The sequence below is a fragment of the Thecamonas trahens genome (assembly GCF_000142905.1).
Source record: "Thecamonas trahens ATCC 50062 unplaced genomic scaffold supercont1.68, whole genome shotgun sequence".
Taxonomy (NCBI): domain Eukaryota; order Apusomonadida; family Apusomonadidae; genus Thecamonas; species Thecamonas trahens.
This window is the reverse complement of record NW_013657612.1, coordinates 84064-97298: the sequence shown is the minus strand read 5'-3', so window position 1 is coordinate 97298 and position 13235 is coordinate 84064. Positions and strand designations below refer to the sequence as shown.

The following is a 13235-nucleotide window of genomic DNA, read 5'->3' as shown; positions in this document are numbered from 1 at the left end:
GCCACCACCCAACCAAAAAAAGAAAGCAAAAAAAAAAAAAAAAGGGGACCCCCCCCCCCCTCCTCCTCGCAGCTACGACTACGGCGCCCTCGTGGGCCAGAAAGTGCTTGACCTGGCCTCGCTCTTCCTCCACAATCTGGTCTCCAAGAACGCCGTGGTCCAGGCGGCTGTCCGCGAGTTCTGCGTCTGGCAGTACGATGCCTTCCTCGGCAAGGCCACGCCCGACATCTACGCCCAGGAACTGGCCGGCATCGGCGCTGCCAACCCCAGCGCACTCCGTGACGTCAAGACCATCATCACCCTGGCCAACTTTCCTGGCACCATCACTGATCTCCGGTATGTGCTGGAGAAGGAGATTTTCGGCTCCGACCTGGCTGCTGCCCGCACCATGGACGTCATGACCATGCTCGACGTCATCCTCATCGCCGACGGCATGGATCCCGCCCGTGCCCGCCGCATTGCCGCTGGCCTCCAAGCCCTTGTTGACGCCAACTACAAGTCGTTCGGCTGCTCCATGTTTGGCATCTGGGGCAACCGGACTCAGGGCGGGAACGTGTTCTCGGCCCGCAACCTCGACTGGGCATCGTCGACCGGCGCCAACACCGGTAAGGTCGTCACGGTGTTCAAGCCCAACGACGGCGGTGTGGCCCATGCCACCTTTGGCTTTATCGGCTTCTACGGTGCCCTCGCCGGTGTCTCGGCCGAAGGCATCTCGGTCCACGAGGCCAACCTCGAGGAGGGCGAGGCCATCTCGTTCAAGGGCATGGCCTGGGTCCTCCGCCTCCGCTACATCATGGAAAAGTCGAAGCATCTTGACTCGGCGCTCACACTTTGGAACGACGAGCACAACACCGTCGGCTTCAACTTTGGCATCATGTCGCAGCCCGATCGCGCCGGCGTGGTCATCGAGACCAACGACATCGACTCGTACATCTTCCATGCCGACTCGCCTGTCGAGGCCGCCGCCACCATCGAGTACGAGGGCAAGACCGTTCAGTACGGCTTTCCCATGACCGACGCTGTTTACCGGACCAACGCCGCATACGCGCCCGAGACCCGCAAGTACTACTCGTGGTCGCAGTCGCGCATGTCCAACTCGGAGCTCCGCTACCTGCTCATTCGCGACGGCTTTGTCAACTACGCCGAGGATGGCGTCCTCGTTGGCATGGACCAGGCTCTCAACATCACCGCCATCGTCGCCGCAAAGTCCAAGCAGGAGCCTGCCGGCGACCCGTATCACTGCCCGCCCATGCCGCAGCCGACCCCGACCGGCTCCAACATCGTCTCGGCCACCAACGACCTTGCCTCGCTCACCTCGTACGTGGCTTGGGGCAACGGCAACGGCGCCACCTGGCGTGCTGCCTGCTGCAACACCTACGCCGCCTTTGATCTCACCAAGTGGTTTTGATGCCACCGGGTAAACGCCGCTCGTTTTACTTGTAGAACGCAATCCCGTTCTGGATGTTCTGCAGCTTGTCGTAGAGATACGTGGTGATGTCGAACGAGTCGTCCACCAGCTTGGACGCATACGCCGCGGCCTGCGCCTCGCTCAGATGCGGCTTGAACCGGTCGAGGAGGAGAGGGAGGAGGCCCGGCTTGAAGCAGAGGAGCCCAGTCTCGGAGAGGAGCTCAAAGAGCGCCACCACCGTCGGCGCCAACGGGCGCACCGCCAGGTATGCCTTGACAACCAGCTCGCGGAAGAGTGCAAAGTGCTCAGAGTTCTTCCCGCCCATCAGCTCCGCCATCTCGTTGGTCATCTTGAACGGCGCGCGCTCAAAGCCGAGATCGCCGCCGGGTGACGAGAGCCCACCAATAAAGCCAAAGTCGATGTGAACCATCTGACCCGAGCCCAGGAGCATGATGTTGCCCGAGTGGCGATCAACAAGCCGGAGCAGGTAGCACGCCACCGAGTACCCGGCCGTCGACGCGATAAACTCGTGTCGCGCCGCCGCAAAGTCGGCAGAGTCCTCCGGCCCGTACCGTGAGATAAAGTACTCCTTGAGCGGCATGTCGTTGGCTCGCCCGAGCTCGTCGCGCGACTTGGCGTTGGCCACCACCTCGATGACGCCAGATCCGGGCCCGGTCGCCACCACGTTGTACGGGTAGAGGTAGACCGGGAGCCCAATCCGCTTAAACTGCGCGTCAAAGAGCTTGATGACTTGAAGCGCGAGCATGTCCTGCCGCACATCGTCACCGACTTTGAAGATGCAGCCCTGCCAGCGGAGCGACGGTGCGCCTCCCGCCGTACCACCTGCCCCGCTCAGCGCCAGACTCTCACCGCGATCGCTCGCAGAGGCCTGAGACGAGCTCTCGCCCCACCCCTGCCCACCAACGTCGCCGACGTCGTCATCGTCCGACTCGGACTCGGACTCGTGGCCCTCGTTGAAGAGCTCGTCCGACTCCTCCACCGCAAACGTGATGAGAATCGGCACCTTCTCCGCAGACTTGAGGCACACTCCCGACCGGTACTTGACGCCGCGAACCAGCTGTGTCACGTCCGATGGAAGGTACAGCTTCTGGCCCTCGCCCACCACAATCTTGTCCAGCTCGTCGTAAAGCTTCTGCCGCTGCTCTTCGGGCTTCGACTTGAGCGGGACAAGGACGCCCGAGATCTGGGTCACCGCCTCAAAGAACGACCACTCGTCATGGTAGAACTGCTCCTGCTCCGCCGTAAAGTTGCCCAGGATGGTCTCCTCCAGGCGGGTGCAGAGCGGGCCGAGGAGGCCGTCAAGGAACTCGCCATCGTCGTTCTTCTCCTGATACGTCTTCATGTTCCACAGCAGCTGGTGTGCCACAATCGACGACTTGGCCGCAGACGCCGCCAGAAACTGCGCAATGTACCCGTGCGGATCAGCGCGGAGTGCCTGTACAAGCTGCGGGATGAAGAAGATGACGTCGCGCACAGGCAGGCCGCGGAGAACACGCAGCGCGTACTGAACCACGAGGTTGTGCGGCGGTACAGACTTCCACGAGAGAAGCGCCACCGCCGTCGCCGCCTCGCACGGCGCCCACGAGACAAGGAGCCGGAGCGCCGGCGCGTTCGCTCGCACGCTCGCCTCGGTCACCAACAGCGGAATGGCCTCGGGCACATCGATGAGCGCAGCAGCATTGGCCCGCACCAGCGCCTCCACCTGCCGCCGGATGAGCGCAGCCGGGAACCGCTTTGTCAACTGGACAGCCAGCCGCGGCAGCGTCGTCCACGCCACCTCCACCAGCTCCTTCCACAGTTTGGGTGCGTCCGCCGGCGATGGGATGGGGAACTCGTTTGCGCCCGCAACCGCACGCCCAGGCATGTGCAGCGGGTTGGTCCACGTCGCCAACCGCTCAATTTCCGACGCGAGTAGCACAAGCGCAAGGTGCCGCCGGTCCTGCAGCGAGTACAGCAGCGGGAGGCAGTCGACAAGCGGCGCAGCGTCTGCGGCGTCAAACTCGCTAACCACGCTTGCGCTCGTCGTTGCATCCTCGCCGCCCTGCATCTCCTCCAGAGCACTCACCAGCTGGGTGAGCACGTCACCGTCGGACTGCAGCGCGCGCGCAAATTCGATGAGCTGCGCGAGCGCCTCGTGGTTGCCCTCATCATCGCCGCGGAACCAGGCCGAGTGCGAGACAAACCAGGTGAGAAGCCCGTTGTACACCACGTCGCGGAGAATAAGCGAGCCAAGAACATCGAGCGTCGGCCCCGGCCGCGGCGACTCGACGTACCCGGTCTCGCCGAGCGACGACATCGCCACACCCGCACCGCTCCACTCGCCGACTTCGCCAACTTGTCCAGCTGCGGCAGGGCCCGACGCCTGCGACTCGCATTCGCCAGAGCCCGCGCTCAGCTCACCCGAGCCCGACGCGCCGGTGAGCGCCAGCGACGGCGCGCCAGCTGCCGGCCGGCGAATCGCCGCACCGGACGCGAGCTTGAGCCCGAGGTCCAAGAGCGCGAGCCGCGCTGGGAGCGCCGACGGGTGAACCGAGAGACCGAGCGGGTCGTGGAGTGCGTGAGTGACAAGCGTGTGCAGGAGCGCCGCCACGGCAGCCGCAGACGCTACTGAGCCCGTCAGCCGCTCGTGGAGGTAGACGAGCCAGGTCTTGTGCGGGCCGGCATCGGCGACTGAATCAGCAGCCTCGGGATCGGGTGCAAAGAGGCCAAGACGGCTCGTCTGGCTCCAGTCCCACAGCTCGACCAGGCGCGCAAGGAGGAGCGCGTCCAGTGCTGGCTCTGACCCGACTACCCACGCCCACGCCGAGACGCCAACCTCTAGCGAGGCCCGCGTAAAGGCCTTGACCGGAAGCAGAGTGAGCGCGTCGAGGACCGACGATGAAACCGGCTCACCCGAGCTGCATGCTCGCACCACATACGCTGCAAGCGTGTAGGTGAGCGAGGCAATGTCGTGGGACCAGGCCGGCCGCCCCGGGACCGGTCCAGGGACAGCGAGCGCGGCGTCGACTGCTGCCAGCAAATGGCTCACGACATCAACGCCAGACGACACCATGCCGACAACCAGCCCGGTGTGGTACGACTCGCGCACAAGCTGTGAACCAAATGTTGTCTGCTGCCGATGCGAGGTTGCAGCGAGGCGTGCGTGCTCGGCGCTGGCCTTGGGCGTCACCAACGAGTCGAGCACTGGGTCCGTGAGCGAGCCTACCCGCAAAATGAGGCCGTCGAGGTGAGGGAGCGCCGGGCCAGCAAGTCGGTTAAAGTCACGGAGCATGCCCGAGATGACTGCCTGAACCTGCGCCGGTGCAGCTTGCATGCCGGCAGAGAGCCAGGCCGAGGCAACCGAGGCAACGTTGCCGAGAACAGCGGCGCGGGCGGCAAGGTCGAGCGGGAGTGTGACCGAGTGGTCGAGGTTGGGGAGGCGGAGAGCAAGCTCCTCGGGCCGGAGTGTGACCGGGATCTCCGACGCAGGCGAGACGCCCACGTTGACCGAGGCTGCGAGTACCTCGAGCAAGTCCATGAGGAACCGGAGAGCGCGGACTGAGGTGAGCAGCGCAGTCGAGCCACGGACAAGGGCAAGGAGAATGTCGGCAGCAACGTGGCGGATGTCCTTGTACTGGTGCGCCATGAACGCAGCCAAAAAAATCGCATGCTCCTCCTCAATCCTTGCCTTGCATCCGCACAGGCCCGACGCCGGAGCTGGGCACTTGGGCTGGGCCATCAGCGAGCTGTGCACCGCCGGCGGCAGCGCAAGCACCGCCAAAAAGTCGGCGAGCAGTACATGCGGGAGGGCCTTGAGTGCGTCGTGGAGCGGGCCAGACGTGGCGAGCTCCGAGTCCTCGAGGTAGACAAACGACGGCATGATGAAGAGCGAGGCCGAGCGGAGCGACTCGAGTTTGTACACCGCGTACAGGTAAAAGGCCCGGACAGTGCCGAGCGCGGTGAGTGTGGTCCGCGCCACCGACGGGAGGGCGGCAGCGAGCGCCATGGTGAGGGTCGTCGGCGCATCACGCGGGAGAAACGGGAGGATGGCGTCGTTGAGCTCGGCCACAAACTCGGAGAACGAGTGGGTGAGCGCCGGAGCGATGAGCACAGGCATACGGCTGGCAAGCTTGACGACTGACTCGAAGACCGGTGCCGGCCACACGCCCTCCTCGGGCATCTGGAACAGGACGCAGTACGCCCAGAGCGAGTGGTAGATCTTGGCGGTGGTGATGCGCGGGAAGAGGATGTCGTCCGGGGTTGTTGACGAGAGAAGCGCCACAATCGGTGGAAGGAGGTGAGTGAGCGGAGCAGCCGCGGCGCGGAGCTGCGACTGGGTCAGGTTGTTAGGCACCGACGCCGAGTCGGTGGCCGTGAGGCCCGAGAGCGACTGGCGGGCGAGGAGAACAAAGATCTGGACGAGGCGGGCACCGAGGTCGGCGCGCATGTACGCCGAATCGAGGCCGTTGCCGAGCGCGACAAAAGCGTCCATGACATGCAAGTAGAGTGCCGACGGAAAGGCGCGCGCAAGCCGAGGCGCTGCGCGCTGTGCAAGTCGCGAGAAGAGGGAGAGAATTTCGGTGAGGACCGACGACGACGAGTCGGCGCGGGCGGCTGCGAGTGCCATAGTGGTGAGCGCCGCCACAATCGGCCCGGCAAAGGTCGAGTCGTCGTCCGCCGTGTCAAGCGAGGACACATAGTGGTTGAGAACAACCTTGGAGACCGACGGCACACCAAACCGGACTGCGACGTCGCCGAGGAGGGCGATGAAGAACGTGCCAAGCGAGGTCGAGAGCGAGGTGTCCGAGGCAGGCGTGCCTGTGGGTCGCGGCGCCGTCGCCGCTGCCATGAGTTCGGTCACGCGCGACGCGAGCTCGAGGACAAACGCTGAGAGGAGCGCGACTGCCGAGTCGGGCAGCGCACCGTGGGTGTCGAGGAGGCCATTGGCAAGCGCAGCAGTAACCCGCTTGCGCAACGCCTCGTCGCCCTTGTGCGGAGTCGAGAACGAGAGCGCAGCCATGAACCAGCGCGAGAAGAGGACGTCCTGGAGCTGGGCGACAAAGCCGCGGCGGAGGGTGCGCGAGACAGCGGTGAGGCGTGCGAGTCCGGCCAGCACGGCGTCAAGGACCGCCAGTGTCTGTGCCATCGAGAGCGCACTCGGCTCAACCGGCTCGTCAAGGACGTCAACGAGGGTGTCAAAAACGGCACGGGTCTTGGCCGGCTGGGCGCAACCAATGGTGGCAAGGAGCGTGACCGCAGCCGGATGGGCGACCCGGGAACTCTTGGCCGAGCCCACCATTGCCAGCGCCGCCGAGTACAGCGCCGCCGTCTCGGGCGTACTCTGCAGGTTCGGCGAGGTCAGGATGAGGGTGTTGGCCAGCTGGAGGAGGGATGAACGGAGCGAGCCGAGGACCGGAAGCGGGAGGCTGTCGCCCAGCGAACAGAAGAGGTTCGCTACAAACGAAAGGAGCTCCGTCGAGAGCGGGACGAGGCAGACGGTGCAGGCGTGGGACGGCGCCGAGGCCATGGCGGCGAGCATAGCTGCAAGCATCCGGGCGTGAAGTGGGCGGGAGACGTCAAAGGCCTCAACGAGCGCCACCAGTGGACCAAACACCGCCTTGTGCTCCACATCGTGGACGGCGACGGCGGCGAGGAGCGCAGTGGTGAGCTCTGCAAAAAACTCCTCTGCCGCCGTCGAGTTGGTCGCCCGGCCCTTTGCCCGCAGCAAGAGCGGGAGCTGATGCGAGCCGTGGCCGTTGGCGTTGCTCCCGAACCCGCTCTGAGCCTCACTCTCAAACGATGTTGATGGATGCAGACGATGAGCGAGGCGAGGCGTGGTCGAGGGCGATGAGGGCGATGAGGGCGAGAAAGCGACAAGCGATGACATCGACGGCTTGAGCGAGTCTGCCTTGAGAAAGGCATGAAGGGCATGAAGATGTTGCGTGACATGAGGAAGAAGCAAAGACGCATTTTGCGGCGAAGATGAAGCAGCTACGTTGCCCACAGCCACCAAGCACCATGCGCTCCGTGGCGAGAGGAGCTTGCCCTCGGCTGGCAGCGGCGAGAGCCGGAGGAGCCGAGAGAGCACCGCACGAGGTGGGCCAGATGCAAGCCGTTGCAGACTCGCCGAGAGGTGCTCCGCTGCTACCCGGTGGAAGGCAGGCGTGGAGCTGGCCATGGATGCAGCGACGTGAAGTGGTGCAATGTGTGTGTGTTGTGTGTGGGTAGCTGGGGGGGGGGCGGTGGTCGGTGGTTGGCCATTTTGTTGTTGGCTCGCGCAGGACTCGGCCGGGCTAAGCCTCGAGGGTGAGACCGCCCCAACTGACGAGATTGTCAGCGGCAGAGACGATGGAAGTCATGACGCCGAGGGTGAGTGAGAGGGATGAGATAGGTCCGGTTGTGAGCGGCGCGTGCCACGAGAGCGATGCAGCGACAGTGCCGGATGAGTGGCCAGCGAGGGAGAGATGGACGCCGGAGAGGATCTCGAGGCGGGCCGCGGCGCGGGCGGCAAGGGCGAGCGAGCTCTGGGCGTCGCGGACTGGGTCAATGCGAGCAAGCTCGGCGTCGGCGACGAGCTCGAGCCTGCGCGTGTCGGGGAGGGTGGTGCAGAGGTAGAGGTAGGCGCGGGCGGCGGTGAAGGCCGACTCGGATGCGAGACCGGCCTCGAAAGAGCCGTCGCCCCGGACAACGGCGGCAGCGACGTCAGCGGTGACGGTTGCCAGATGCGAGGTGGCAAAAGATGACGCCCATGATGGCGAGAGTGAGACCTTGCCCTGCGCGCCGACCCGGATGTGCAGCTGGTCTCCGTCGGCGTCGCGGGCAGCGAACGAGGCCAGCTCGTCTAACGCCGACGTCTTTGGCGCAAGCGACGGGACGAGAAATCCCAGCGCAGAGCGAATGGCGGAAGTCACCTGGCATACTGATCGCTGCGCAGCTATCCACGAGGTCACCGCGTCGCGATCCGAGACCAGGTCGAGGGTGGAGCCGGCGTCAAACTGCGGCGTGCGCATTTCGTAGCCGACCTTGGCTTCGCCCGGGTGGACGCCGACCTGGATCCAGCGAGCCCAGCTGGGGGCATCCACATTGGGCTCGACAGCGACAATGCGGAGTACAGCACGCGAGTCGAGCGGATCCATGACGAGACGAACTGATGTGGCCGAGTCTGCGAGCATGCCGCAAAGGGCGAGGAGCGAGTGCGGGCGGTTGCACTCGCCGTCTTTGGCCGATGCTCGAGAGAGAGCAAGTCGCTCAGCATGTGCTCGCATCCATGACGCCATTCCGCCGGCAGACGGCACCACACAGTGGGTGACATGGACCGCCAAAGGTCCGCCGACAAGCGGCGAGGTGAGCGAGGCCAGCTTGAGCTTCATGCCGACGTGGGTAGCCAGTGGTACCACAGGCTCTGCCCGCGCTGCAGACAGGACCCGCCAAGCCTCTCCACCAAACATGGCCCGGTAGCTTGACCACCACTGCCATTGCGGAGAGTGGAAGTCGGGGAGGTTGGTGGAGGCCATGGGGCAAGGAGGGGGTGGGTGGGGTGGTGATCGATCAGCAGTAAGGTTGCGGTGATCGATCAGGGGGGTGGTGATCGATCATGGTGGAGGTGGTGAACGAGGGGGGGGGGGAAGGGGAAGGGGAGGGGAGGGTACACTTGTCACGGCTTGCCTTGATATGAACACAGTGCTTGTGTGTGTGGTGCTTGTCGCCCTTGCGGTTGCGACTGCTGCCCAGGACCCGGCCTCGTCGTGGCTCTCGTACGCAGAGTACAGCGCTGACGGTAAGTGGCCTTTTTCGGGTAATGGTGATCGGCGGTGGCACCTGATCCTGATCGGAGAGGGATGGGGGGGGAGGGGGGGGCGCTACTTACAGCTGCACTGAGGGGCGTGTGTGTGTGGTGGCGTGTACGGGACAGATTCGATTACCTTCCTTGCGGCCAACTGGACGGTGCCCGCGTACCCGAGTGACAAGTTTGCGTCGCGCGCGCCAGGGTTCTGGATCAGCGTGGAGAACGCGGACAACACGTACCTTGTGCAGCCGATTCTGGCCTTTGGCGACGGTGATCTGCATTACACGTGCTTCAACGGATGGTTTGTGTGGAGCGGCCCGCATGCCGGCTGGCACCAGTCGCAGGCGTTCAAGGTTGTGCCTGGCGATGCCATCTACGCCTCGATCACCTACCTGCCGTCGACCGATGAGTATGAGATGTACATCGCCTGCGAGGCCAAGGGCCAGTCGGTGACGACCAAGGTCCCGGCGCAGGGCGTCAAGTACCCGCTCAGCTACTTTGTCGTCGAGCACCAGTCGTCGTGCTCGGGTCTCCCGGCCGACGGCAAGGTGACCTGGACCAACATCGAGGTCGAGGTCGCCAACAACCGCGTCACGCCCACTTGGCAGGCCAAGCAGGAGGACCCGGTCTGCTCCTCCCAGGCCCATATCCTCTCGCCGTCATCGATCCAGGTCACTTGGGACGCGTAGTCGGGGTAAATCCTTGTTTTCCCAAGCACACTCGCCAAGTTTGCGGCCCCAGCAACAAGGCTTAGTGCCAAGTGCGGGGGTTGAGCCACATACCATTCCACTCCACGCACGTGCCGACCGTTTGGCCTCGACCTCCTCCCTGCATTCAACCCGGAGTTTAACCCGGATCACCTCGCACAAGCCACAAAGTCTGTGCCTCACGCAACGACTGGTGCTACGGGAGTTCTCGAGCCACTCTCATACATCAGCTTGTCCTCATCTCGCTCTCCGTCATCGCTCGCAACTCGTTACCGGCCAGCAGAGACCGACGCGTGCGGCGGAAGAATGACAAAAAATTTCCGAGTTGTTCCTCAACTCGCTCTCCGCAACCTCACCTCTCGGTCTGGCTCGCCACGCAAGGCCAGCATGGCTCTGAAACTCATGGCGCTGGCGTTGGCACTGCTCATAACTACCAGTCATGCTGCCGTTCTGCTCTCGGTCTCGGGCTCGCTCAATCTCGAGGTCGACGCCCGAAAGATGAGTTCAATGAACGGGAACTCGACGGCGGTGACAGGCTATGTGGCCATGGCTGACGAGCTTGTGGCGCTTCGACTCGATCTGCGCAGCTTGGCGCTCCCGGCACTCGGCAGGCTGCAAGTGGACTCGATGTCAACTCGGATCACACTACCGCAACTGGTGGATGGCGAGTCGTCGTCATCGGCACTGTGGACGGTTCGGGCGTACGCCTACGATCATCTCGGCGTCGGCGGGCCACTCAACACAGCGCCATGGACCGCAACTGGTGGCCTTGACGCGGTGCCGCGGATAGGCCCGATGGTCAGCTGGCCAGCCACCACAAACATGAACCCGTTTGTGGTCGATATCGACAAGCTCGTCCAGGCCGCGGTCGACGCGCCGCAGTTTGGCGGCTGGCTCGTCGTGCGGCTCGAGCTTCTAGCTCCCGACACCAATCGCAGCCATCAATTGGCCACCGCGCCCGTCACCTTTGAGGTCGGCTACTACCACGTGTGTCCAGAGTATCCGGCTCTGCCGCGCGGTAGCATTGCACGCTCGCCGGTCACCGGCACCACCAGCGCGCCGGCTGGCGACGCGCTTGCGGTTCGATGCGAGGACGGGACGGTGCTTGTCGGTCCCGCGACAGTGACATGTATCGACGGTGCGTGGAATGTGATGCCGCCGGCGGTCCAGTGTGTCCCGGCGCCAGTCTGTGCCGATGGCGAGGTTGCGATGCAGGGCGCAGCAGAGTGCTCGCCGTGTGATGCCGGGACTTACTCGGCGAGCAATGGTGCCGCTCGCTGCACCGCTTGCCCGAACTTCTCGACCTCGCCGGCCCGGTCGGCAAGCATCACCAACTGCTCTTGCTTGCGGGGCTACTGGGCAGCGCGAACCGAAGACCTGCTCGAGTTGCGCTGCATGGCGTGTCCACTCGGCGCAGAGTGCACCGGCGGAGACGCTGCCCCGGTCGCCGCACCTGGCTTTGCCCCCAGTGGCGATGCGCCGTTGTCATTTGTGGCATGCCCGCTCGCAGGCGCATGTTCTGAAGGCAACGGGTGTAGACGGGGGTACACTGGGCCACTGTGTGGCGCGTGTGCGAGCGGATATTACCTCATCGGTGGAGTATGCCGGTCGTGCAGCGCGGCGAGTGGGTTGGTGGCGACCAGCATGGTGCTGGCGGTTTTTGGTTATGCGGTAGGCAGCGTGTGGCTCAACTCCCGCGACGCGCACGCGATGACTGCAGCAGCGGGCATCGCGATCAACACAGCACAGGTGGTAGGCCTCATCGGCACGCTCCAGCTGGAGTGGCACCCTGTAGCGCGGGCCGTGTTGGACGCGGTCTCGCTGGCCAATGTCAACCTTGATCTCGCGGCACCCGGATGCGGGCTCGGCGCGCATGATGCGTGGATGTTCAAGTTTGGTATGACGATGGCGCTGCCGCTCTTGTTTGTGCTGCCGTACTTGGTCGCGACAGCGGTAGTGACCAGAGTGCAGCGGCGCGGAGCAGCCAAGACTGCGCGCGGCGGGGTGACTTCGCGGGTGATGCGCGGCGCGGCGCGCGGGTATGCCCAGACGCTGATACTTTGTATCTGCCGCTCGTCTACGGCGCGCTGCAGTATGTCGACTGCACCTATGTCAGCAGCGGGTGGCGGTGATGACGACCAACCCGCAGCAGCGATGCTACACCGACGAGTGGTATCAGATGCTGCCGCTGGTGATGGTGGCGGCCGTGGTGTACAGCGCCGGCGTTCCCGCGGGGCTAGCGACGGTCCTGGTTGCGCTCCGCCGCCGGCGGCTGGCCTTTCTCACCGCCAAGTTCAAGGCGGGTATCCCTTGGTATGACGGCGTGATACTCGGCAAGCAGCTTGCTGTGGTGCTGGGTGTGTGTGTGGTGCGGTCGGCGCAGACCAAGGCGTTTGTGGTGGGGCTTGTGCTTGTCATGCTCTCCATCCACGACGCTGTCCGGCGTCACCGGCCGTACGTCCGGCCGCGCCACAACGCGATGGCGGCCGCCGGCAGCGGCTGCGCGGTTGTGGTGGTGTGGTCAGCCGCGAGCGGCAAGCCGTCGGGCTTCCGCGACGCGTGCATCATTGCGGCGCTGCTGTCCTTGGTTGCTGTCGTCGTGGGCGGCATCGGGTACGAGATCCGGCGTGCCACCCAGCGGAAGAAGCGGCCGGCACTGTGGATGGCGACGCCAAGTGCTGTGCGCAAGTCGTCGGATGTGGACTTTTCTGTGGTGGACATTGACGCCATCGAGTCGTCGTCTGGAGTTGAGGAGGCGACCGTGGCGGCTGGCGTGAGCGCGACACCCGCGGAGCCTGTGCGGCAACCGATGATCGATGACATGGAGACGTACTTTGAGGGCTCTGGACTCGCCTTTCTCGACACGATGGAAGCCATCCAGTGTGCGCTTCCGCCGTCGGCGACAGCGATGACTGCCAGTCCGCGGTCGCCGTCTGTGGCGAGCTCGTTCTCAGCATCGCCGACGGCTGGGGGCTTCCCGCAGCTCACGCTTGCAATTCCTGCCGAACTGCGCATTCGCGAGCTGACCGGCGAAGGCTCGCCGACCTCGCCAATCTCGCCAACCTCCCCTGCCACTTCCCGGCTCGCGTCCAACTCGACGGTCTCATCGCCGACGACCTCCTCCGACTCGTCGTCAACCGCGTCCGAGTCGCTCCCGCCGCCGCCGCCTCTTCCTGTGTCGATGACTCTGGCAGGAGTGCAGTGGTAAACATTGTAGGCTGCGATGAGCCGAAACCGTCGTACCGTACCCATCTGTCGTGTCCCGCCATGCGAGCCGCCCGTGCGAGCCGCCCGTGCGAGCCCCCGGCTTGAGAGGACTCCCCCCCCCCCTCCC

The 13235-nt window shown here is 64.7% G+C and overlaps 4 protein-coding genes across 4 annotated transcripts in view; 3 read left to right on the top strand and 1 right to left on the bottom strand.

Moving 5' to 3' along the window:
• AMSG_11041 (uncharacterized protein) overlaps positions 1-1445 on the top strand; it is a 1971-nt gene extending 526 nt beyond the window's left edge. The window contains exon 2 of the mRNA XM_013897561.1: positions 73-1445. Within this exon, the coding sequence (XP_013753015.1) occupies positions 73-1408 (1336 nt within the window). The 3' untranslated portion in view covers positions 1409-1445. The remainder of the gene's footprint in view (positions 1-72) is intronic.
• AMSG_12411 (uncharacterized protein) lies at positions 1434-8856 on the bottom strand (the record flags this gene model as incomplete). The annotated part of the gene is made up of 2 exons (XM_013897579.1): positions 1434-7187; positions 7735-8856. The coding sequence occupies 2 exons, from the start codon at positions 8854-8856 to the stop codon at positions 1434-1436; spliced, it is 6876 nt and encodes a 2291-aa protein (XP_013753033.1).
• Positions 8857-9079: 223 nt separating this feature from the next.
• AMSG_11038 (uncharacterized protein) lies at positions 9080-9883 on the top strand (the record flags this gene model as incomplete). Its single annotated transcript, XM_013897560.1, has 2 exons — positions 9080-9185; positions 9321-9883. The coding sequence occupies 2 exons, from the start codon at positions 9080-9082 to the stop codon at positions 9881-9883; spliced, it is 669 nt and encodes a 222-aa protein (XP_013753014.1).
• A 324-nt stretch (positions 9884-10207) lies between these two features.
• AMSG_11037 (uncharacterized protein) lies at positions 10208-12220 on the top strand (the record flags this gene model as incomplete). Its single annotated transcript, XM_013897559.1, has 1 exon — positions 10208-12220. The coding sequence occupies one exon, from the start codon at positions 10208-10210 to the stop codon at positions 12218-12220; it is 2013 nt and encodes a 670-aa protein (XP_013753013.1).
• Positions 12221-13235: the final 1015 nt, after the last annotated feature.